The sequence below is a fragment of the Lactuca virosa genome, chromosome 1, assembly GCF_052849685.1.
Source record: "Lactuca virosa cultivar CGN04683 chromosome 1, Lactuca_virosa_CGN04683_v6, whole genome shotgun sequence".
Classification (NCBI taxonomy): Eukaryota; Viridiplantae; Streptophyta; class Magnoliopsida; order Asterales; family Asteraceae; genus Lactuca; species Lactuca virosa.
In genome coordinates, this window is record NC_136426.1 from 22,563,878 (window position 1) to 22,591,609 (window position 27,732).

The window sequence follows — 27,732 nt, forward strand, 5'->3', positions numbered from 1 at the left end:
CTCTGAACAAGCAAGACTATAATTAGAAATCCATGCAACGAGCTAAAAATTCCCTCCGCAACCGATACTTAACCTGAGTGGTCCCATAGGCTCCTCATCTATTCATTGGCACCCCCACAAGAAACCAATACCTGCAACGATCGCCTTGACCAACCACTTTCTGTTGAGGGACAACTCATGTGTCTCTTGAACACATACATCCGATCGCCAGCTACTATATACCCCTTCACCAAATCCTGAACCGAGAACCCACATACTCGCACCGTAGATCCCTAGGAACCATTATCCAAATGCTACGAACCTGAACAGATCGATGATCCTCTAAGCAGAATAACCAATTCTCCCTCACTTAGGGTTCGAAATACCACCTATTGGTGTTGAAACCAAACCATAACTCAAATCGGCTTAACTAGGAATAACCATCCCTGACCTTGGAATGAATAACACACGCAGGATGATCTTCCAGATAAGGGTCAAACAAATCCCAAGAGAATTCCTAAATTTCAGCTGAGGATCTCTGAAATTTCCCCAATCATGGCCACTTTAACATTAAGGATTCCTTGCAAGAGCATAAGCCAACACCGACTTACGATCCAAAACATGCCCTCCTAGCCTGAAATCCCAACCACCAATCCAGTACCTGACCTGCCTGTATCCCAAGAACACGGACCCTTGATCACATCACAAAGCATCCATAACACATCAATCCACCCGCGCACTCTTGCGCTAACATATTGTCGCCAAATACCGCGACCAACAGACCCCATGCTGGGTTTACATACTAACTCTAAAAGTCGCAAGCCCACTCACTCCTTCTCCGAACTCGGAGAACTGAAAGGGCATCACCCCTGCCACAGATGGCGACATTCCAAACCATCAATCAACCACTCACTTTCAGTTGTAGTCCTCTAGCCGATCATAATAACCGTTTCCTTATTGAGTCCTGCGACTCGGATGCATGTCCTCGAGCAACCCGACCACAATATCGACATATACAAAACTACTACCACGAATCATGATATCAAACCATGCTATCTCTCCTGACCAGCCCTTAGAATCCCCAAAACTATCCTCGATTCGAGTATGGATCATGTGCTTCCAGTAGTACGGGCCCATAACTACCTTCCACACCTATCCATACTTTCCTCAAGAATCATCTCAGGTCCTCTAAGACATACACAAAAATATCCTCCCGATACCTGCTCAACAACAAAACAACTGCACTAAAATACTTCCTAGGTTCTCCTAGGATTTCCCCACCTCCCCTGCCATCAGTTGCTGAAGGGCTCCAATCAATGTCAGCCAACCACTTCATGAATATAGTTACATGCAACAAAACTTAAATAATCCTTCGATTAAAGGACCCAAACTTACAACGGTTAGACTCAAACAAGAGTTGCGCAATAGGGCCAAATCCTTCACTCTAAGATTACTTAACCTACATTGCATGTAACTTAATGTATTCATTTGATAGTTGGCTCGCATCAACGTGAGCCCCACAAAGCACAAAGCAAGTAGCATTCGAGCAACGGAGACGACTGGCACTAAGATACTATGAAATCAGGCAGATCCTAATACCAAATTCTTGATCGTTATCTCCCAGCATCTCGGATGCACCTTCGCCCTTCCCTCACTTTCTCAAGAGTAGCTAATCATTCCACGCACTATCTGGCCATGAACTGCACCTACTCATGAAACTTCTACCAACCCTGCAGCACTCGTGTATGTTAATCATACATAACACTGGATCCAATAGACAGTCGAATACTTGATTCTACCCTAAGCCCTTCATCAAACAAGAACAGAAAATAAGGCCAAACCAAACATTCTCAGGCTATAGAATCTTAGTTATGTATAACTATGATGCATACACCAAGCAACTACAGTAATGATGTCAATTTCATATAAGAAAGAAACCTAGGCTATCAGGCATCATATAATCAGGCAATTCTATCATGCAATTCCTGAAGATCCTTAGCCAATCACTAGCATGTTGTTCACAGATTCATAAATCAAATCATATTAGATAACATGTATTGATATTTTGGGAAAACTTACTTGAGCTCGGTCGATTGCATGCACCACACCCTTTATTGTATTAGAAAAACCTTTTTTTTTAAACTTTTCTTTTTGAAAAACTTTACCAAACCCTCAGCTTGAGTTCAGACACACCCGAGAGTATGTTCGAATCCCTCAAACCAAGGCTCTGATACCAACTTGAAACGTCCAAAAAATAAGACCCAAAAATTTTCATTTTTAAATTAATAAAACAGTAAACCATATCATTGTCACAAAACCAAGGTAATCGAATTTTATCAGTACATCATCATCATCAGAGTAAATCACAGAATGCGGAAACGAATGGTATGTGCTCTGCAATCATCACGGGCTCTTCCCTTTGAAACCAGAAGTGACTGAAACATAAACTGAAAACCGTAAGCATAAAGTTTAGTGACTTCCCCAAAATACCACATACCATACATATCAGCATATACTGGGCCCCGCCCGGCATCAGGCCCCACCCGGCATCGGGCCCCGCTCGGTATACAGATCTGTCACTCATCAAGCCCTGCCTGGCATCGGGCCCCGCCGGGTATAAACATATAAACATATAAACATATAAACACACAATACATGCCATAATCACAAAGATAAATAGCATACAGACTAGCCTTCGGGCCCCACCCGGCATCGGGTCGTACCCAGTAATCATAAAAACACATACAAATAAGGGCCCCGCCTGGCATCGGGCCCCGCCCGGCATCGATCCCCGCTCGGTAAACTTAAAACAAATAACGCATGCAAGAGTCATGCAGAAAACAAGCATACTAAGCATAACAAACTATGGGTCGTCATTGGTGCCTTCGACCCGCTAAATACAGTGAGGAAACTCACCTCTTTCCGTTGATAATCAAATAACTGCTCGGACCGCCGAACCGGAGAACCTCGGGCCAACTAACGATAAATATAATCTTAATCAATAATTAACCCGATAACCCAAAATACCCTTAGGTCAAACTTGGTCAACCATGGTCAAAGTCAAAGCCAATGGTCAAGGTCCACAAATCAATATTTCTTCCCAGCGTACTCTGATGTTGACCAAAAGCGGGGCGCTGACCGTGTACGCCCAGCGTACTCAGCCCCGTCCCAAAACTCCACTAAGAGCTTATTCCATTAAGTTCTTACATCTAAAACTCAGATCCAAGCCCAAAATGATGTCCTAAGTCATAAAGTTTCCAACTTTATGACTTTGCATGGCTATAAAGTGCTTAATGTCCAAAACCCTAAGTTCTTAACCCAATAAGACATCACAACTCTTGCATGGAAGGGATAGAAGGGCCAAGATCACATTTTTATAGTTCATAATAGCTTTATAATGGATAAAGTTTCCAACTTTAACCATTAGAATGGTCCCAACAAACAAGATCTAGTCTTTAAGTCTCAAAGGGACCCAAAAGTTCATCTTTTTCAACTTAATCCATTTAGTACCAGTCTCCAACTTTCGGATCTGAATCAAAATGATGTTTAGATGGATAAAGTTTCTAATTTTATCCATAAAGGTCACAAACTTTCAAGATCTAAACTTTATGCACTAAAATAACCAAAAGCTCATAACATCCAAAACTAGTTAGATCTAACAAATGCATCATCAAGATTCAAACTTTATACCTCTAGAAGATAGATCAAGGTGAACAAAGTCCAAATCTACATGCTCCAATGCTACCAACACTTCTCCAAGAAGTTCAATCTTCTCCAAGGTGCACCATGCATACTCCAAAGCACTCAAAAACACCTTCTTTTAGCACACAAGGATCAACTAGGGTTAGGGTTTCATGGAAAGGGTATTGGAGGGGTGGAGGCTGAGAATGGAGTGGGTTTAGGGGAGTTAAGGAGCTTAAATAAGGCTCAAACCACGAAAATAGGTTTGGGCACTGATTGCGTACGCCTAGTGTACTCAGGGTGCCTCAATATGCCCAACGTACTCCCCTCTGTACACCCACCGTACTCAGCATAACCCAAAACCGACCAAACTTCAAACGGGCATAACTTTTTCGTTCTAACTCCGATTTTGATGTTCTTTATATCCACGGAAAGGTAACGAGAATCTCTACTCTTCTATCAACTCATCTTTGCCTTAAAACTGTCCGAACAAAAATCCAAAATTAATAAAAGCCCGAACTAACACTTTACCGAAATACCCCTTGGCGGCAAAACACAAACCGAACTCCCGGATCATCCAAATTACATTACCACACCCAAATGGGTCTAAATCTCTTTTCCTCAAAGGCCCTAAGTATGATGATACTCGGTCTTCGGGTCACCACGCCCACATAGGAAACGATTCGGAACAGGGCGTTACAGTGTCCTAGTTAGGTGTGTTCAAAAAAATTCGTATCCGAAAAACCTGAAATCCGATTCGAATTTATCCGATGTTTCGGATATCCGGGTTTTCGGATATCCAAAATTCAGATATCTGATTTTTCATATTCAGATTCGGATATTAGTTATATAATTTTTCGGATATTTCGGATATGTGAAATCCAAAAAATATGATTTTTTTACTTTTTATTATACTTTATGCTATTATTTGAAAATGTAAATTGTGGTTACCGTTAACACGTTTATGTTATTATTTGGTGACGTCAAGACAGTTTGTTAGCAACGAGGATGTTGCTTTTGTTTAAAGAGAAATTAAAAATTCTCCTACATTTTATTCCTACTATCCTCCTACCCACATTAAATGGTGACAAGTGGACTAAAATTAAATCAATTTTATTAAATGTGACAAGTGACACATGTCAACATTTGATATGGTAGGAAGATAAGTAGGAATAAAATGTAGGAAAATATTTAATTTCTCTTTTCTAAAATCTACTTTTTATTCTTTAAGACTTCGATTCATTTATTATTTAAGGACACTTTCATTTATTCTTTAAGTAGGAGCAAGAAGAATATGAAATCGATATAATAATAATAATAATAATAATAATAATAATAAATAAATAAATAATTTTTTTAAAAGGGCAAACAAAAAATATGAATTTATTCTTGAAAGAAATAATAAAAGGTATAGTTGTTACTTGTTAGTTAGGCACAACATCACCTTCAAGGAAAATGTTTAATGCGGTTATCCAAACTACGATTTTGCCGATTTGGTCATTCCGTAATGCTCTTATTTTTAAAACCCCAAAGCCGGATTTAAGAGCATTATTTTTTATTCTATCATGTCCCGTTCATTCACTTAGATTACACGTAGGTGTCATAAAAAAAAGATCTTTTGATTAGACTGGATGGCTTAGTGATAGTTCTATAAACTTCGATTACTTGTAATTTCGTAGCACCTTGTTACTTTGTTTTTTATTAACGAATTCTCGTTCAACAAAAGTTAACGATGTATTGTAATGCTTTGAAGGAATGATAATTCAATTTGATGTTTTTCATTCATGGTTAATGCAAAAGATGATGTCTTTGTTTTATTTAGACAAAATTGCAAAAATGGTCCCTGTGGTATGCAATTTTTTGGGGTTTTAGTCCAAACCACGATTTTTTTGGATTGGTGGTCCTTTTGAGCTAGTTTTTTTTTTGCGTTTTTGGTCCCTCAGTAAACTGAAAAGACTATTATGCCCTTCTGATATATTTTTTATGCTTTTTCTATTTAATTTAAATGAAAAATAAAATAATTACCTAATTTGGGGCCCACCTCTCTCTCTCTCTCTCTCTCTCTCTCTCTCTCTCTCCCCCCCCCCAGTTTTCTGTGAAATCCAAAAGGAGTCAACACCTCCTAGTCCTCCAATCAACCCTACTGCCTTTCTTTTTGGCTGCACTGTCAAGAAACGACACCACTACTAGTGGTCTTGAACCACCATGTTGCACCACCAAACATCATCCAACCTTATCCTTCTACACTCTTCCTCTCGAAGACCTGCTGCTCATAAAACAAAGAAGGGAACAAGAACCGCTAAGGGCAGCCACCCACGACTACCCACCGTCGCTAATGTTATGGAGTTCTGGCCATCACCCCCACCACCAAGCTGCTGTTGTCAGGGCACTCCAACCATCACTAGTCACCGAATTCGATCACCACCAATCCCCGTAGAGGGTAAGCCGTAAACAAAGCAACAAAAGCCGCCGAAACTCCACCACTCGGCTACATCATCGCTCAGTGCCACCATGTCTCCGTTACTGTGAAGCTCAGCCGTCGTCAGCTGCTACTTCCTCTTGACCCCTCATCGAACTCATCGGAGCAGCAAGAAAACGAAGCAGTCGGAGCTACCGTCGACCGCCATTACATCCCACTACCACTGCAGTCCGCCACCATCGCCTTGCTGCCATTGGTAAGCCTATTCAAGATCGTATGTTTCTCATGACAGTAAATCCTTGAAACCTGATTATATGAGCCGATGATAATCAATGAAGTAGATCGATGGAAAAAATCTCCATCCTTGGTTGCAGAGAACAGAGCAAATATGAAGTTCTAATTCCATCATCTTCTTCTGATTTCATCCAAAAATTAACCCAAATCAAGTTTCTTTTGGGTTTAAAGTCGTCCCACCGCATACCTGCATCTAGATCTGTGAGCGGTGACAGGTGGTGGTGGGGACTGCCCACCACAGCAACGGCGGCGAGTAGTGGTAGCACAGCAGCTTCGTTGCTTCCGTCTTCCCAATACAACGGTGATCGAAGAGGAAAAAAGGAGCAAGGATTGGGGTTTGTTTGGGGTTGCTCAGATCAACAGAAAAGAAAAAGATATGGGGTGAGGCTGGAATGGTTCTATGGTGGGCGGAGATGTAGCGGTTCATGGTGGAGTTTGGTGGTCGAATGGAGGCTAGCAGGTGGTGCGGTGGCTATCTCCAGATTGCCGGAGGTAGTAACCCCTTCTTGTTCGTTGAAATCGGGAACGAAAGAAAGAAATGGGTATATGACCCGAAGAGAGAGAGAGAGAGAGAGAGAGAGAGAGAGAGAGAGACTTTTATTTTTTTAATTAGTTAAATAAACAAATAAGTATTTAGATTTTTAAAAAAATGAATGAAATGAAAAATAAATGAAAAATAAATAACCTAAGGGTATTACAGTCATTTCACTATTTAGAGGGACCAAAAACGCAATGAAACTAGCTCAAAAGGACCACCAATCCAAAAAAATCGTGGTTTAGACTAAAACCCCAAAAATTTGCATACCATAAGGACCATTTTTGCAATTTTGTCTTGCTTGAAATAGCAAGGGAAATAGTGTAGAAGATACTAAAATGCCATCTCTTGCTTGCCATCGAACACCGCTATTATGATTGAAACAATTAAACAATCTGGCTTTACCAAAAATATATATTTGTTTTGCAATTTGATGTTATTTTACTAGATTATTTTGTATTTAATATGATTAGTAAAATCCTAATGGTACTAAATGGACTGTACTAAATGGACTGAGACTTATATGTTGTTTGATATGTTTTTTATTGGGTCTGGTAAGAGGTTGTGTCTGACCCATTCAAATTCGGACCGTTTGATACAAATCATTTGATACCATAAATAGAATTCTATGGTTCGGTCTTATAGCCTCTAATATGCCTTTACCAGGTTTGACTCAATCAGGTCCCGACTCAATCGGTTTTATAGCCTCTAATATGTGATATGCAAAATGCTTTCTTATCCCTCCTCATCCTAATAATCGAAAGCATATCAGTAAATATGTATATGATATGAACTTTCCACCCATCAATGTGATCTTTTATGCCTTTTGCGAAAAAAATGTGTAGAAGTTAAATTTCGAAAACAAAGATGTTTTTATAGTGAGAATCAAATGCGTTTCAATGTAAAGTCAAAAGCATAACTTTGGACTGTAAAATAAATGCATGGTACTATAGGGGTCAAATGAGAAAATTTATAGTTGTTAGTTAAAATTTAAAACAGATTATCAGCACAAGGACAAGACCGTCAATTTACTCGGACACGGCGATTGGTAGCTAATATATAACAGTCCAAGCAAAATCGATTCTCTCCCAAATGCTTCCCTAAATTCTTCTTTTGGCGCCATATTCCAATCTTAACGTTCCATGAGAGGTGCATCAATGGTGGCCTCAACCGATGGTTCTTCTTCTTCTGGTTTATGGACTCAGTGTAACGCTTTGTTCAGAAAGAATTTGACCTTTCAGGTTTGATTTTTATGTTTATGCGTATTTTGATCTCATGTCGTTAAGTTGTTTATGATTAATCTTGTAAGTTGTTCCCCATCTTTTCTTCAAACCAGAGAAGGAATGTCAGGACAAATCTGAGGCTCATATTATTCCCACTCGTCCTCTGTTTGCTACTTGTATCACTACAAACAATAGTCAACATCGAACTAGATAAACCCTTCTTAAAATGTGGTTGCACTTGTATTGATCAAGATGGGGATGGTGAATGCGAGAAAGTGTGTGGGATTGAGTACTCAGATATGGATCAAGTGGCTACGTGTTCCATTCCTAGTCCACCTGAATGGCCTCCATTATTACAAGTACCAGCTCCACAGTATCGAGCAGTGGGAACTGATGATCATTCGGTTTCATTTGGAGATTTTCCTAATGACTCCTGCACAAGTACAGCTTCCTGCCCTACAACTGTACTTATGACTGGAAATAACCAATCTCTTGGAGAGAGTATGTCAACTTTAATTAGCTATCTCTTTCCTACCCTTATTATTTATGTCAGTATATCTGATCAACATATAAAATTTTCTGCTTGATGTATACCTATGTATATTTGACAGGTTTGGCTAGAAATATGTTCTCAAGTTCATTCAATTATAACTCATCCAATGGCCTGGCTGATGTTGTATTGGTTAGTTACTACCTATATATCATCAGATGATCATGCAGATATACATGTGTGAAGAAAACTAAATTAACATTTTTTTTTGTTTTTGTTTTTGGGCATGATTCAGGGGACAACTGCTCACACTAAGACATCAAGCTTTCTTGAGACGTCTTTCTTCTCGAGTCTTCCGGTCTACTATGTTCAATATAAGTGCCGAGCCAACTCCACTTTTACTATTTCGGTCCCACTGGCATCCACAACAGTGGAGAAAGGTATAAGTTTTTTTATTTTTGCTCTTCCTACTTGAATTTCTATTCTAGTGTTCCATTTGGTTTTTATGGAACCCAAATTGATTCTTTGGGAGCACTTAATTTAATTATATAAAAATAGAGTTATTCATACACTAACTGTTTTCTTCATATACAACAATTTATGCTTTAAAATGTTGTATTATACAACTCGATAAAGCATAAATTGTTGTATATAAAAAAATAAATAAATAAACTTGTTGGCGTACGAATCAATTCCCATAAAAAAAAATAATATAAAAGTAAAAATTGTCAATGATGCCCTCATGGAATTAAATTTGCACTATAATGCTATAATGCATAAATTTAATGGCTAACCTTGAAAATCAAATCAATTGATGTGACGATATGGAAGAAACTATTAGCCAAAGACATCATCTTAGTTTATATATAGATATGTAAATATTTAAAATAGAGATAGATTTTGTAGATTACTTTAATTGCTCTCATTGCCTATTGTTTGAGGTTTATTTGTGAGCAGCAACAAGCCCCACCTGCTTTCCACTTTAGACCTTTACTTTATTATCACCTTACAATTTGACCCCTATAATCTTCAAGATATACAGGTCACTCTTTTAAATATTCGTCTTGATCAAAATTATGAAAATAGTCAAATAAATAAATTTTAAATTAAATGATCATAAGAATATTTAAAAGTAACACTAAATCATTGTTTATATTTAATTTTTAAACACTCGAGTCCTGTGTATAAGTAATTGAGTATTGTGATAACAATTTAGTGTAACGACCCAAAAATTCATAGTAAATTTTCATTTTTAAAACAATAAACCATACAAATGAGTTGATCCAAAACCAGTAAAAGTGAATATATCATTTAAACATCAGATTAAAAATCACAAATAGCCAATGCGGAAAACTCTAGGGGATGTTGTGCAGTCATGTCGGACTCTTCCCTTTGGAACCGGAAGTACTTGAAACCATACACATGAAACTATAAGCACAAAGCTTAGTGACTTCTCCAAAATATCACATATCATACATAGAATAGAGAATGATATGCGTCAACCATAGTCTTACGATTATCGTCATGCCATGAGCCGTATCATGGTCTTTTCTTGCCAAGCCAGGGGCCAAAACCCGGGTCTTACAAACAAGTGCCAAGAGCCACCTCACGGTCTTCCATGCAAGCATCACAAAGACAACTAGCATCCTACATAGAACTGTCAGGGTCCAGACCCTGGTCTTGCATACAATTTGCCGGGAGCCATATTCAGGTCTTTCATACAATTGTCAGGGGTCACTGCCTGGTGTTCCTACATAACATCATCCAGTGGGCCGACATTGGTGCCTTCGACCCACGAGTATGGTGAGGAGACTCACCTAACTCACAAAACCAACTACAATCCCAGCTCAATGTCGTGCCTACCACAACTAACAGCTCTCACCGCATAAAGATGAGTGCTAAACACCTCCTAACAATCCACACAAGGTAAACCCGAAGTCTACCTTCTAAAAATAGAAATTTGACCAAAAGTCAACCCATGCCAAAATTCAATGGTCAAAGCTAATGTCATAATTGCCAACAACAACCCTCCACATTGTGGCCTTCCTTGGCTACGTCGTGGGCACAAAATGTCAAACAGTCGCTGATTCCCCAATCGTTACGTCGTGGCATCCTAAGGCCACGTCGTGAGGACTGGTCTGAACAACTCAAACGAGCTTAATCCATTTTCTTTCGATTTCAAGAGCTCTAAAGCTCAGATATGATCTTTTCCAAGGTCTTAATGGATAAAGTTTCTTACTTTATCCATTAGGAAGTTCCAGACCACCAAGATCTAGACTTTAAGTCTCAAAGGGACCCAACAATGCATATTCTTAACTTAATCTGTTAAGTCTAAGTCTCCAACCTTCAAATCTGAATCAATATGATATTTAGATGGATAAAGTTTCCAACTTTATCCATAACAAGGTCACAAACTTTCAATATCTAAACTTTATGCACTAAAATGACCAAAAAGTGGTAAATATGACAAATGACTATATCTATGAAACCAATGAGCATGTTAGAAGCTTTTTACTCATAATAGTCCAGGAATGATGTAATCTTGCTGGATCTATACTTGAAATCTTCTTTTATACACTTTGCCACCACCTTGCTCTTCAAGATTCAACCTTCCAATGGAGAAATAAGCTCATAAATGATGCCAAGGCTCAAAAACAAATGAGAGGACGCTAGGGTTTCTCAAGGAATGATCTTAGGTGATGGAGGCTGGTAATGAGAGGGTTTTCCATAAGTTAGAGCCCTTAAATAGGGCTCAAAACCGAAGATTTAGTGTTTTGATCTGCCCAAATTATGTCATGTGTAACATAAATTACACCATGCAGAATTCATTAAACCCTCGTTACGCCCTGCGTAACTTTAAATTACGTCATGCGTAATCAAAAGTCCTTATTTTCCCCTTCAACTTCAAACAACCAGAACTTCTTCGTTTCAACTCCGTTTTCGGCGTTCTTTATATGCATGGAAAGGTATTGAAGAGCCCCACAATCCTATGAAGTTACTTTTGGCTTATCACATACTGAACTAAAACCATAATCCACACAAGAAGCTCGGTCTATAACTTTTCCCTCTCTACCCTTCGGTTCCAGCACATAAATCAAGTGATTAGATCTCACCACCATATTATCAACCTTAAATAAGGTCCAACTTTACTTTTTCAAAGCCTAAAGCCTTTTCATGATCGAATTTTGGTCCACAACCCCGAATTAAGAAACGACCCGAAACAGGGTGTTACAACTCTCCACTTAAATTAGATTTCACCTTCGAAATCATTCCTTATTACCTCCACGGCCACACTAGTCGACCCTCTTCCAATACTATTATCAAAGCCCATTCTTAGCATAAATCACTCATACTAACAAAGAAATGAACCGTATCATTCTGTCCTCAGCCAATGAAAGAAAACCCAACTGCTTTGCTCGAAAACTGAAAACCCTAAACAGTTTCTGACTTCCCAACAGACGAAATCATCTCAACCCACATCCATAAAGTCTCCAATTCACAACCTCCACTAAATGAACTCTTCCGACCTTAAATCATCTTGCTGATACCTGGAAAACATAATCCCTGACCATCTATCGTTGTTGAAACCTCACATTCGAAAACAAAGGTGACTCCCAACACGAGTCTTGATCATTGGTGCCATACCAACATAAAATCACGTTATGCTAACCAGCATTTGTATTTTATTTTATCTGAGATCTCCCGAGTATCGTATTGACCTGAAATACCGGATTCCCAACCGGTTGTTGTAGTTGATAGCCTCTCACATGACCGTACCACGAGACTCCGACCAAGAGTCTGACAAAAGCTATCCTAGCATGTTGACACGACTCCAACAGCCTACCGGTTCTAACCGGGGACAACATAACTGACCAACACGAATATAAGATAGTCCACTTCGCTCTAGGTGAATGCTACCGGACCAGTCGTAGTCTTACATCGCAACCGGCCCCAAATCGGCCTACAACCTTCCTCAATCCCATGAATGTTGTGGCCATCCCACAGTCTCACAACCCTTCCTGCCATAGACTATTCTACCTAGTGAAGGCTACGGACCAAATTGTAGATTCATAACTGCTCATCGACCTGGTGAATGCTACGGGCCACTCCGCGGTCTTACGACACTCCTACCACAACCTACTAATCTAGTGAATGCTACGGGTCACCCCGCAGTCTTACGGTACTCCTGTCACTACATATCAATCTAGCGAATGTTACGAGCTACCCCGCAGTCTTACGACACTCCCATATTGTCATGGCACCAACTCATGGTCTTGCCAGCTACCCTGAAAAAACTTATCCATGAATCAATACAAGTTGAAACTCTAATCTCCTGATCCTCAACATGCATCTGGGTCGTGCTTCAACCTCAAGGCCTTCATCAGACAAGAACAGGCAGATAGGTCCTAACACAACCCTCAACCTGAGACTAGCCACGAATCCACCATGCGCCAATGTCTCTATTTCATGTCTTTAAACGAGATAACCCTGAATCTTCAATCTTTGCTTCCTTGGTTACAACTGACCACTGACATTATCCTTTCATAATCATTGACTCATATCCCAACCTAAATGGTTACCCATTTGTCCTTAATTATGGAATTCCATGCTGACCCATATTCAGAAATATTTCCATTTATTCCCAAATGTTTCTCCCCCACTTGGATTTAGCTATACTCTAACATTCTTCATAACCATTCAAACTTGCTAGTCATCCCAGAACGACACCCATTTGATCCTTGATACCCGCTCATGCCTTTACCGGTCATAAGAGAAACCGGATTCATCGAACAATCTCAACCGCTGAACAACTTCATGCGAAATGCATCAACCACACCTAGAAGTCGATAGATCACAACAATTATTACCCTACTAGCGATAGCAATTGATCCAAAGAGCTAACTAACCCTACAACTGACATCCCACCTGAGCGACACAAGCACCTTTGGACTCTATCTCCATTTTCCCAGAAGGAACAACCGACTACAACGAGATCTTTGCCTAGAAGCCTCCGATGTGCGGACCATACGTACATCCCTGAAAACATGAATCTGACAGCAACTCATCCTGAACCCGCGTGCTAACCAATCCCTTATACCTCTCAACCTCGAAAGATCCCGACCATCTCGAATTCCAAAATCCGATGAACTTACACTACAATCTCCTCCGGCCCATTGCGACAACACCATTGAAATCAATCTGGTTGCTGATCCTCCAAGTAGAACACTCTGTTCACTCCCACCTAGTGCTCACTCCATTACTGACTGTGGCCTCCTGAGCTGATGCCTACAACCGGTTCAACCTCGATGCATATCATCCCCGACCCTCAGAATGTATAACACAACGCAAGATGATCCTCCGGAAAAATTCCAACCAACCTTAAAGAGATTTTGAATCTAAGATGAAGACCTCGGAAACTTCCCAATCATAACCGCCCTTAACACCAAGAATCCATTGCAGATGCACAAGCAATAATTCTGACGGGTCATTCACAGCATCGATTCTTTATCTAAAAACAAGTGGAATACTACACGCCCGCCTATAAATCCCCAACAAAGAATTCATCGCGGGCATCATTCATGAATACCAGAAGCATCATTCTCTTAGTCAGGACGCATCATAGACAATAAAAGTTATCGTTTCCAATTCACTTCCCTGATCACCTGAAACAATCAACTAGCACCTGACCTGACTATATTCAAAGAAAGCATACCCTTGATCTCATCTCAAGGAAACCATACCACAAGAGTCCTTTTGTGTATTCCCACACTGCCATACATGCCGCCAAAAACTGTAACTATCTAGCCCCATGCTGGCTCTGCATCCCAAGTCTAAAAATCACATGTATTCTCTCTCTTTCCTCCGAATACAGAAAGTTGTAAGAACATAAGCCCCATCGTAGATAGTGAAATCCCAATCCATCTGCCAATCTCTTAGCCTCCGGCTGCAATCCTCAATACGATCATCACAATCACTTCCTTCTTGAGTCTTGCAACTCAACTGAAACTACCTCGAGCAAGGCCCTAAAATCACTAACTCTGCTAGGTCTGCACTATTCAACCCAAGCTGACATTGCCACTAAGGCCCAAACAATTACTAGACCCATCCTCAACCTGAACAACCATAATCGATAAACCGAATAAGACGGAAACACATTGCAATGAATCATGGTGCTAAACCATATAATTTACCCTCAATCAGCTCCTTAGAATCCCCAAAATTTTCCTTGATTCGAGTACGGATCATGTGCTTTCAGTAGTACGGGCCCAATACTACCTTCCACACATATCCATACTTTCCTCAAGATTTATCCCGAATCCTCTAAGTCACCTTCTCAAACTGGCACTCCAAGTACCCGCTAAACAGCATATCCAACCCACTAAAACACTTCCTAGGCTCTCCTAGATTCCTCACCTCACCCTGTCATAATATGCTGAAGAACTCGCACTTATGTCAGTTAACTACTTCATGAATACAATTACATGCTACAAAGATTAGATAATCCTTCGACTAAAGGACTCAACCCTAAAACCGTTAGACTCAAATGAGAGTTGCACAATAGGGCCAAATCAATCACTCTAAGATTATTTAACCTTTGCAACATGTAACTTAATGTATTCACTTAATAGTTAACTCAGATCAACAAGAGTTCCACACAGCACAAAGCAAGCAACATTCATGCAGTAACACTTAAAAGCCACAAAACAATCAAAGGACATACCCAACTCACTTGTTGCTATGATGCTAGGAACTTCCACTAACATTGTTGGTTGCTTTATGCATGCAAATTATACACAATATTGGATCAAATAGACTGTCGAATAAATGATTCTACCTTAGGACCGCAACCAGATGAGGAACATGAAGTAAGGCTAAATCAGTCATTCTAGGGCTATATGATCCTAACCATATACAATTTTTAAAGCATACACTTAGGCACTTAGAAATCACTTCCACCAATATAGATTCTAAATCTAACATAGCATCCAATTCCTCCTAGGCTACAAGGCATCACAAATCAGGCCAATCTATCATGCAATTACTGAAGGTATCGTTAGCCTTATCCAAGCAAGCAAACATTCCACATCATATAACATATCATCACGTATGGGTATTCTGGGAATCACTTACTTGAGCTCGGCTAATTGCACGCATCACACCCCCTTTTTCTTTATAAAAAACTTTTTAGAAAACTTATTTTCTTTCAAAAAGATTACCAATTCCTCAGTTTGAGTTTTGACACACCCGAGAGTGTGCCCGAATCCCTCAAACCAAGGCTCTGACACCAACTTGTAACGTCCCAAAAGTTCATAGTAAAAATTTCATTTTTAAAACAATAAACCATACAAATGAGTTGATCCAAAACCAGTCAAAGTGAATATATCATTTAAACATTAGAGTAAAAATCACAAATAGTCAATGCGAAAAACTCTAAGGGGGATGTTGTGCAGTCACGTTGGGCCCTTCCCTTTGGAACCGGAAGTACCTAAAACCATAAGCATGAAATTGTAAGCACAAAGCTTAGTGAGTTTCCCAAAATACCACATACCATACATAGAATAGAGAATCATGTAAGCCAACCGTAGTCTTACAATTACTGTCATGCATTAGTCGTATCATGGTCTTTCCTTGCCAAGCCAGGGGCCAAAACCTAGGTCTTACAAACAAGTGCCTAGAGCCACCTCCTGGTCTTCCATGAAAGCATTACAAAGACAACTAGCATCCTACATAGAACTGTCAGGGTCCAGACCCTGGTCATGCATATAATTTTTCGGGATCCATATCCAGGTCTTTCATACAAATGCCAGGGGTCACCGCCTGGTCTTCCTACATAACATAATCTAGTAGGTCGACATTGGTGCCTTCGACCAACAATTACAGGGAGGAGACTCACCTGACTCACAAAGTCGAGTACAATCCCACCTCAATGTCACACCGACCATAGCTAACAGCTCTCACCGCCAAATGTTGGGTGCTCAACACCTCATAACAATCCACACAAGGTAAACCCTAAGTTTACCTTCTAAAAATAGAAATTTGACCAAAAGTCAACAGTCAAATCTAAAGTCAGGATTGCCAACAAGAGCACTCCACGTCGTGGCGTTCCTTGGCCACGTCGTGGGCACAAAATGCCAAAACAGTCGCCACGTCATGGCAGCCTAAGGCTACGCTATGGGGACTGGTCTGAATAACTCAAACGATATTAATCCATTTTCTTCCGATTTCAAGAGCTCCAAAGCTCAGATCTGATCATTTCCAAGGTAATAATGGATAAAGTTTCTATCTTTATCCATTAGGAAGTTCCAAACCACCAAGATCTAGACTTTAAGTCTCAAAGGGACCCAAAAATGCATCTTTCTTAACTTAATTCATTAAGTCCAAGTCTTCAACATTCAGATTTAAATCAATATGAGGTTTAGATGGATAAAGGTTCCAACTTTATCCATAACAAGGTCACAAACTTTCAAGATCTAAACTTTATGCACTAAAATGACCAAAAAGTGGCAAATATAACAAATGACTAGATCTATGAAACCAATGAGCATGTTATAAGCTTTTTACTCACAATGGTCCATGAATGATGTAATCTTGTTGGATCTATACTTGAACTCTTCTTTTATACACTTTGCCACCACCTTGCTCTTCAAGATTCAACCTTCCAACGGAGAAATAAGCTCATAAATGATGCCAAGGCTCAAAAACAAATGAGAGGAGCCCCACAATTCATAAAACCCTTATAAAGATTCAACCTTGCGCCATGTGTAACATAAATTACGCCATGCGTAATTCATAAAACCCTCCTTACGCATGCATAACTTTAAATTACGTCATGCGTAATCAAAAGTCCTTATTTTCCCCTTCAACTTCAAACAGACGAAACTTCTTCGTATCAACTCTGTTTTCGGCGTTCTTTATATGCATGGAAAGGTATTGAAGAGCCCCACAATCTTATGAAGTTACTTTTGGCTTATCACATATTGAACTAAAACCATAATCCACGCAAGAACCTCGGTCTATAACTTTTCCCTTCCTACCCTTCGGTTCCAGCACACAAATCAAGTGATTATATCTCACCACCACATTATCAACCTTAATGTAACATCCCAAAAATACAGTCTGAAAATTTCGTTTTAAATCAGTAATAAAACCATAGTCATCATACGTCATAGAAAAATCACAACAATGTATCTCAGAGTAATATAACAACTGTCATGTATATCAAAGTATAAACATCCCAGGCTGAACAAATGGTGTGTGCACTTCAATCTTTCCGAGCTCCTCTTTTGAAAACTAAGTACCTGAAACCAAAACTGAAAACTGTAAGCACGAAGCTTAGTGAGTCTCCCCAAACTACCACATACCATACAATAACATATAAAGCACATACTGGGCCTTGCCCACTGCATCAGACCGAAGTCCGGAACTGACTAGGGCCTTGCCCACTGCATCGGACCGAAATCCAGAACTAACTAGGTCCCTGCCCACTGCATCGGACCGAAATCCGGAACTAACTAGGGCCTTGCCCACTGCATCGGACCGAAGTCCGGAACTGACTAGGGCCTTGCCCACTGCATCGGACCGAAGTGCGGAACTAACTAGGGCCTTGCCCACTGCATCGGACCGAAGTCCGGAACTGACTGAACATAGCATAACATAGCATATAATATGAACACATATACTGCATACTGCATCGGACCATAGTCCGGAACACATAACACATACCATGCCTGTATCACAAAGACACCAAGCATACTGAACTACTGCATCGGACCGTAGTCTGGAACTACTACTAACTAAACGGGTCGGCATTGTGGCCGTAGACCCGTTCCTACTGGAAGAGGACTCACCTCACACTGCTGAAGTCCCGTAGACACAATCCCACACTGCTGAAGTCCCGCAGACTCAACCCCAGCTGCTGGATGACAGATTCCCGAACTGTCAACACCAAAATAACACCCAATTAATAATTAGGTTCTATCACATATCCATAATTCCATGCTTGGGGTAAAAGACTACTTTACCCTTAACTTAGCTTGACTCAGTCCCAAGGCCCAATCTAAAGGCCCAAAGTCCAACTATGGCTCAAAGCGCAACCTTTGGCCCAATGTTCCAAATTGGGCCCAAACTTCTACATGGACTTCCCTTATGGCCCAATTGTTCAGTCCGATCCAACATGTCTCATTCTAAGGGCCCAATACCATACAACCATCTAGGCCCAACTATGGCCTAATTTTCCAAATTGGGCCCAAACCCTCTTATGGGCCTTACCCTAAAGCCCATTAAATTGTTCTAGTCCATTTGCTTGTTCTTGGATGGCCCAACACAAAGCCCAAGTGAAATTAGGGTTTCACATAAAATGATGATTAGGGTTAAGTATTTCTTACTTAACCCATTAATGACTTAATCCATTAAGTCCTTTACTATACTAGATCAATGATATGGAGAAATTAGGCTTAATACACAATCCAATCTCAAAAGCCCAAAAGTGGGTCCAATAAGTCTAAGGCCCAATTACGCACAATTAGGGTTTTCTAAACCCTAATTAGGGTTTTTCACCCAATCATGGCTCAATAGGCCCAAAACTACTCCTTAAGCCCATTAGGGTTTTGCTAGGCCAATTAGGGTTTGCTTGTGGGGCACCACCCACTACCACCTCGGGTAGTGGCGGTCCATGGCGGCTCACGGCGGCGGCCGGAGGTTACTATCGTCACAGTGAGGTCGCATGACGGCGACATCTTCGGCAAAGTGTGATGGAACGGATGCTACAGGTGCACCGGCCTCGGAGGCTTCCTTGCAGCGCTGGTCGTCACCGAAAGGAGAGTAGCGGCGGTGGTGACTCAACGAAGGGAGCGACGGCACTGGGTGGAGGAAATAAGGTGGAGGCGGCTGATCTCCTCATTTAGGGTTAGGGTTGGACTGGAGGGGTGACGGGATATATACCTTGATCCCCTAACTTGTTCCCATAATGACATAAGTAGTCCCTCTCTCTAGAAATATTTTGCAAACTAACCCAATATTTACCCTTTCAGTCCTCAATAATAAAATTCATTACAATTTAGGTACGATAATTACCAAACATACCCTTGCCTCTAAAATTCTTCTCAAAACGACCCCATAACTTACTAAACAACCCCCAACTATCAAAATTCTTCACAAATTAGTCCGAGACTTACATTTATTAACTTATTTAAATAAACAGGGCGTTACAACTCTCCCCCACTTAAATTAGATTTCGTCCTCGAAATCATTCCTTACCATTCCTTACACGCCCAACCATTCTAGTAACATGGTTACTATCATGGGCACACCCTAGCGTTCCCGGGGTGGCTGTGATCATTCTTCGCAAGGCCCTAAAACCTGCAGGCGAACTAATTTCCCCGCAACAAGATCACATCTACTCATCTGAATTCTGCTGTCTCGAGATGGTCCGGATCCCTGACCGACCACTCTTACTGACTCATTATTGATGAATCCAATCCACTTGTCTCTCAGCTGCCTACTCATCTTCTGATAATTCAGGGTTCCCACTAGAAAACAGAATCACATATTCACTTATCCTTGTGATTCACTTATACTTGGCCAAAACTCAGATAATCTCGCTGCAAATGACTTGTCACTTCCCAGTCAATCAGCTATTCCGCTCATATATATAACCTAAAACACAATTATTATTACTGCCCAAACGCTGAAACTGCCCGAATACTGAACTGCCTGAAGCAGTATGTTGCCACAAAGCTGCTCTCCAAAATCTAACGAGACCTCCTGGGTCTCAATTAGCTCGCCAATCACCTGAAATACCGGGTTCCGGCCCGGCCGCGGAGCAAAAGGGCTCCCTACTTAGTCGACTCGCACGACTTCTGAACGAAATCCTTCTCTAGAACTAGTTGCTATTAGTTATCATGTCACTGAGGCTCTAACAACCTCCTGATCCAACTGATTGGGTCCGTACGTCGAATCCTGATATTACCAAACCACGGCTAAACGCGATTGCTACATGACCAATTGTAGCCTTATATAACAAGCAACCTTAAGCAAATTCATTGCTTCCTCGGTCTCAAAACTGTAGTAGCGACCCTACAGTCTTATCACTGGCTCAACTAGATCTAATCCATCCAGATAATTCCGAAATTCCAATCCGTGGATTTCCATATCCTCACTGCTACACCTGAACTGGTGGGTACTACTGTTCCTTCCGCGTCCTAACAACACACTCACGCTATCTACCAACCTAGTGAATGCTACAGCTACACCCGCGGACTTACAACACTCTATCACTATCTGGCTGCTAGTGAATGCTACGGCTACTCCCGCAGACTTACAACACTCTAATACTATCTGGCTGCTAGTGAATGCTACGGCTACACCCGCAGACTTACAACACTCTAACACTATCTGGCTGCTAGTGAATGCTACGGCTACACCCGCAGACTTACAACACTCTCCATACTGGATCGAACACGTGCTTGACCCGCACTCAACTGAACTCATGTCCTGACTGGAATCCCCAACCTGATTCCCTAAGGCTTGCTAGTAAACATTACGGGAACGCGATCTCATCATTGGCAAGTTTTTCTGAACTTCTATCTCACACTATCCTCAAATCATACAGCCGCTTGGGCTTTCTTCCTTCCTGACAAGGATGCGAAACTTATCCCATCTTCATAACCGCTCTTGCTTCGGAATCCTTGGGTGATCTTCCCCCACTTTGATTCAGCTAATGCCCTACAGTACCCAAAACTGGAAAAATTCTCAATTCTTCCTACCCTCCCATGACCAATCTGCTAGAACTCACGCTTATCCTTGCTAGGGTTTCAACACCGTCTAATCCAAAAGATCACACAACTTCTAAAAAAAATCCGAATAAATCTCCGGTAATAACCCGCTAGACTCGGGAAGCTCCGAATCTCAATTGGAGACCTCGGAATCTCCCACTGCATCACGGCCTCTAACTTGGCCAGATCGACTAGAATATCCTTCTGATTGACAAGGTGCCCAAGAAATTGCACCCCGCGCAACTAGAACTCACAATTGAAGAACCTTGTGGAAATTCTCTCCCTCCTCAAAGTCTCTAGCACCTCCCTCAGGTGCTTCTCGTGCTGCTCCTCAGTCTTGGAATAAACCAAGATGACGCTGTACTTTCCCAATCCCGTAATCTGGGGAATTGCTCTATCACAATTCGCTAATGCTTCTCGGCATGCAATTGGCATATGACATCTCTTGAAAATATAATTCAGACACAAACAAAGGATAATTCAAGGTTACACTTACTCAACCCTTGGAACAAAAGGCTCCCTTGTGCAGTTTCCCGCAAGTGCTGCACCGAATCTGACCCTGCTGGCCTCTCAGAAGCTGATCTAAAATCTACCGTCTCCTCCCGATACCCCTCACTATAAGCAACTGATTCGGTTCCCTCTTACCAATGTGCTCCAAGTCTATATCTCGTTCTCAAGCTCAAGAAGTCATATCATTCAGGGTCTTACACCCCGAGATACTCATGATCTTCCTGCTATCATTCTACAGTATGTTCTGATAACTTACCTTCTTCATTTCCTCATCTGCTTCATACTGTGGTACCATACAAGCTCTTTCCCGAGACTTGGCAGTGATCTCTGCCACAGTCTCAGTCGTCTGGTGGAGATCTAACAACTCTTGCGCCAACTGTTGTGCCTCAATCGCTTGGGCACACTCTGCCCAGAATCTGGTCTAAAAGTCATCCCATGACATAGCATCAACCACATCATCACTCAACTCACTACCAACCTCTTCCTATCAATCTCGTGCCCTATCCCTCAGGAGACAGGAAGTAAGTAAGATCTTCTCTCCTTTCGAGACAACGTCTGGTACGAAAAGTGTTGGTGACATCAACCAACCATATGCTGCTCACAATGGGGTCCCTAACCCCCATGACAATCTGAAGCCTCACAACCTCTGAATTCCCGAAACATCAACGTACGGGTCTCTATCATGACTGTTATCTCAGTGCAGAATGCACTCGGCCTCTCATCACAAATCTCTATAATGCCCTCCTTGATCACACTGAGGATCACAGGAGTCTGGTCAATGATACTGCACGTAATTCTCAGATGGAATGAACTCCCTCATCTGATCATCAATCTGCCCGGCTCCAGAGTCCGAGCCTGATCCCTCGTCGACACCAGAACTACCATATGGTCTACCACGTAGGGTCACTATACTCGGCAACATACCATCACTAACATCACAATACTCATCCAAACTCGAGGGATCTCACACACTACAAGTTCCCTGGGTTCATCTCAGCCTTCCTTGATTCGAGTACGGATCCTCTGCTTTCAGTAGTACGGGCCCATACTACCTTCCACATCTATCCGTACTTTCCTCAAGTACTGCCTCGACTCCACCAAGTCCCTTCTACTACTACTGTTGATCTTATGCTAATCTCATCCTAGGCTTTCCCTAGAGTAATCACCAACCCACTCTCCGCCATCAGCTGCATAAGAAGTCCCTGCTTTATTCCCCTAACTAGCTCGCGAATACTATTACATATTACTCAGACTAGATAATTCTTCGAATGAGAGATCCTACCCTACAACGGTTGGACTCAAACAAGAGCTGCGAAATAGAGCTAGACCTAACCTTCTGAAATTATTTAGTCCTTGCAATATGTAACTTAACATATTCATTTACTAGTTAGTGAAAGACAACTAGAACTCCTAAAAGCACAAACCAAGCAGCATTCGGGCGTTGAGTACACATAATCAAGCATATACTACTCTGGCTATCATACTGACTAATTTGTACTAGCATGCAGTTCTCAATAAGCTGGTACACATATAACAGGCACATAAGGCATCCTTCCTAGATCCTTAGCCCTAAACTAGCATGTAGTTCTCATAAAGCTGATACACATACAATAGGCACATAAGGCATCCTTCCTAGATCCTTAGTCCTAATCTAGCATGCAGTTCTCATAAAGCTGATACTCATATCATAACATGAACTTGTATGGGTAATTTGGGAGTACTTACTTGAGCTCGGCTGATTGCATGCACCACACCCTTTTCTCTTTTTCAAAATTCTTTTCGCTTTTTCTAAGATTATTTTCTTTATACTTTTTCTAAAATTGTTTTCTTTTCTCAAAATCCCTTTGTAAACATGGTTTTTCTTTTGAAAACTTTATACCACTTCCTTAGTTTGAGTTCAGACACACCCGAAAGGGTGTCCGAATCCCTCAAACCAAGGCTCTGATACCAACGTGTAACATCCTAAAAATACAGTCTGAAAATTTCGTTTTAAATCAGTAATAAAACCATAGTCATCATACGTCATAGAAAAATCACAACAATGTATCTCAGAGTAATATAACAACTGTCATGTATATCATAGTATAAACACCCCAGGCTGAACAAATGGTGTGTGCACTGCAATCTTTCCGAGCTCCTCTTTTGAAAACTGAGTACCTGAAACCAAAACTGAAAACTGTAAGCACGAAGCTTAGTGAGTCTCCCCAAACTACCACATATCATATAATAACATATAAAGCACATACTGGGCCTTGCCCACTGCATCGGACCGGAGTCCGGAACTGACTAGGGCCTTGCCCACTGCATTGGACCGAAATCCGGAACTAACTAGGGCCTTGCCCACTGCATCGGACCGAAATCCGGAACTAACTAGGGCCTTGCCCACTGCATCGGACCGAAGTCCGGAACTGACTGAACATAGCATAACATAGCATATAATATGAACACATATACTGCATACTGCATCGGACCATAGTCTGGAACACATAACACATACCATGCCTGTATCACAAAGACACCAAGCATACTGAACTACTGCATCGGACCGTAGTCTGGAACTACTACTAACTAAACGGGCCGGCATTGTGGCCGTAGACCCGTTCCTACTGGAAGAGGACTCACCTCACACTGCTGAAGTCCCGTAGACACAATCTCACACTGCTGAAGTCCCGCAGACTCAACCCCAGCTGCTGGATGACAGATTCCCGAACTGTCAACACCAAAATAACACCCAATTAATAATTAGGTTCTATCACATATCCATAATTCCATGCTTGGGGTAAAAGACTACTTTACCCTTAACTTAGCTTGACTCAATCCCAAGGCCCAATCCAAAGGCCCAAAGTCCAACTATGGCTCAAAGCGCAACCTTTGGCCCAATTTTCCAAATTGGGCCCAAACCTCTACATGGACTTCCCTTAAGGCCCAATTGTTCAGTCCAGTCCAATATGTCTCATTCTAAGGGCCCAATACCATACAACCATCTAGGCCCAACTATGGTCCAATTTTCCAAATTGGGCCCAAACCCTCTTATGGGCCTTACCCTAAAGCCCATTAAATTGTTCTAGTCCATTTGCTTGTTCTTGGATGGCCCAACACAAAGCCCAAGTGAAATTAGGGTTAAGTATTTCTTACTTAACCCATTAATGACTTTGCCATTAAGTCCTTTACTCTACTAGATTAATGATATGGAGAAATTGGGCTTAATACACAATCCAATCTCAAAAGCCCAAAAGTGGATTCAATAAGTCTAAGGCCCAATTACTCACAATTAGGGTTTTCTAAACCCTAATTAGGGTTTTTCACCCAATCATGGCTCAATAGGCCCAAAACTACTCCTTAAGCCCATTAGGGTTTTGCTAGGCCAATTAGGGTTTGCTTGTGGGGCATCACTCACTACCACCTCGGGTAGTGGCGGTCCATGGCGGCTCAGGGCGGCGGCCGGAGGTTACTATCGTCACAGTGAGGTCGCATGGCGGCGACATCTTCGGCAAAGTGTGATGGAACGGATGCTACAGGTGCACCGGCCTTAGAGGCTTCCTTGCAGCGCTGGTCATCACCGGAAGGAGAGTAGCGGCGGTGGTGACTCAACGAAGGGAGCGGCGGCACTAGGTGGGGGAAATAAGGTGGAGGCGGCTGATCTCCTCATTTAGGGTTAGGGTTGGACTGGAGGGGTGACGGGATATATACCCTGATCCCCTAACTTGTTCCCATAATGACATAAGTAGTCCCTCTCTCTAGAAATATTTTGCAAACTAACCCAATATTTACCCTTTCAGCCCTCAATAATAAAATTCATTACAATTTAGGTACGATAATTACCAAACATACCCTTGCCTCTAAAATTCTTCTCAAAACGACCCCATAACTTACTAAACAACCCCCAACTATCAAAATTCTTCACAAATTAGTCCGAGACTTACATTTATTAACTTATTTAAATAAACAGGGTGTTACACTTAAATAAGGTCCAACTTTACTTTTTCAAAGCCCAAAGCCTTTTCATGGCCGAATTTCAATCTACAACCATGAATTAAGAAACGATCCTAAACAAGGTGTTACATTTAGTGTTATAATTATTATTTTATTGTTAATATCAATGACATAGTCATTTCAACAACATATATTTGTTATAATTTTCACTTCATAATTTAATACAAAAATGCATACTACATTTTGATGTATGTCTCCGTCTAACCTTTTGATGTATGTCTCCCTCATAGTGCAAATATTATATGGTCCTAATTCATAATTTCACATGTAGGTGTATCCACTTAATTTAAATTTGAAACCTTTGAAAAATCCAACCAATTCTATAAACATGCTAATATTCAATTTGATAAATCAAAGACTATAAAATTACCATATTTAAATATCAAAATGTTCATAAATTATTTCTAGTTTTAGGGTATAATACTTAAAGTATATATCATTATTAATAACTTTATTAAAATAATAATAACTTTTTTAAAAAAGACGCCACCTCTTTCATAGTCTCGATATGTTTCTTTGTCAATTGTTATTTGGTGAATTTTAAAAAGAAAAAAAAAAGAACGAAAGATTAAGATTGGATGCGGAATAGATGATCATCACTCATCACCAATGAGAATGAGATGTAAGTGTATCAAAAGGGAGCTTGCATTTGAAAAGTAAAATAAAATTTTTGTGAGAAGATAAAATGTTACTAGAGGAAGAGGCGATGTGGGGTAAACAAAGAAAAATCACAATGACGAAAATGGAAGACAAAAGAACCAGACTTGAACCCTCAATATTTGATTGGTATATATTTCGTAGTGTGTAAAATGCAGCACCTTTGCATTTAAACTACAATAAACAACGATAATTGACCAAAACAATCGTGAGAAGTTTATGGCTTAATCTTATTTATTCAGCAATCGTTATGGTTTTCATCCATTCATCTGTTGTCCACATCGTAGCGACAGCTAAAAATCAGCCAGCCAAGCCATCAGTAGCATTGGCCTTCAACGTGCGTCCTTAGTTTAGGACTAGAAAGTGCTTAATTGGAAATTTTGTATTTAACATTTTAACAAAGAATAACCGGAACAAGTTTATGTGCACACTTTCATGGAACAATTTTCTTGCTATTGCATGTCTAATTGAAGTGTATTTTAATATAGAAATTGGATGTGTTCAATGTCGACATTTATGGCGCAACAGCTCTTCTGATATTAACAATGAGCTATATGCGGGATATAAGAAGGGAAACTATCAGAAGAAAATAAATGAAATATTAGCAGGTTGGTTGATCTAAACATAGTTTGATTGAGTTTTTTTTCTTATATATATATATATATATATATATTAAAATTGTGGAGAAAAGGAACAGTTAAATTGACATAGTTTGTCTAGATTTCGTCCCTTGATTTACATATCCGGTCCCTCTGGTTGTATGTCACTTCTTTAATTTATTCATTATTATATATATATATATATATATATATATATATATATATATATATATATATATATTAAGGAAATGAAAGTTAGGAACAGTACCTGACCAGGGTACTGTTCCTTGGGTTACCACAGGGTTACGCGTATTCCTTCCCGATCCTTCCACCGTCTTCCTATATCTATCTCTGTTCCAATTTCCACCGTCTTCCTTTTATCATCTTCATCAGGTCGATGGTTCTTCTACTTCATGCAGTCGTCTGGCTGCACGACCGCGACCGTGCCTCCATTTGATCGTGTTATTCTTTCCAGTACCTTCAATTACCCTTTTGTTCTTAGTCTTCGTCTCCACCGCTTCTCGCCTCCACTGCACCGGAATCAACCATCCATACACTGTGCGAGTTCCGCAATCGATA

General features: G+C 40.7%; 1 protein-coding gene across 1 annotated transcript in view; it reads left to right on the forward strand.

Annotated features, from left to right (window-relative positions):
* Positions 1 to 8,065: 8,065 nt before the first annotated feature.
* Positions 8,066 to 27,732, forward strand: part of LOC145135936 (ABC transporter A family member 7-like) — a 30,133-nt gene continuing 10,466 nt past the window's right edge. Inside the window, exons 1-5 of the mRNA XM_079070422.1 lie at positions 8,066 to 8,149; positions 8,245 to 8,632; positions 8,743 to 8,813; positions 8,917 to 9,061; positions 27,043 to 27,162. Of these exons, the coding sequence (XP_078926548.1) occupies positions 8,066 to 8,149; positions 8,245 to 8,632; positions 8,743 to 8,813; positions 8,917 to 9,061; positions 27,043 to 27,162 (808 nt within the window). The remainder of the gene's footprint in view (positions 8,150 to 8,244; positions 8,633 to 8,742; positions 8,814 to 8,916; positions 9,062 to 27,042; positions 27,163 to 27,732) is intronic.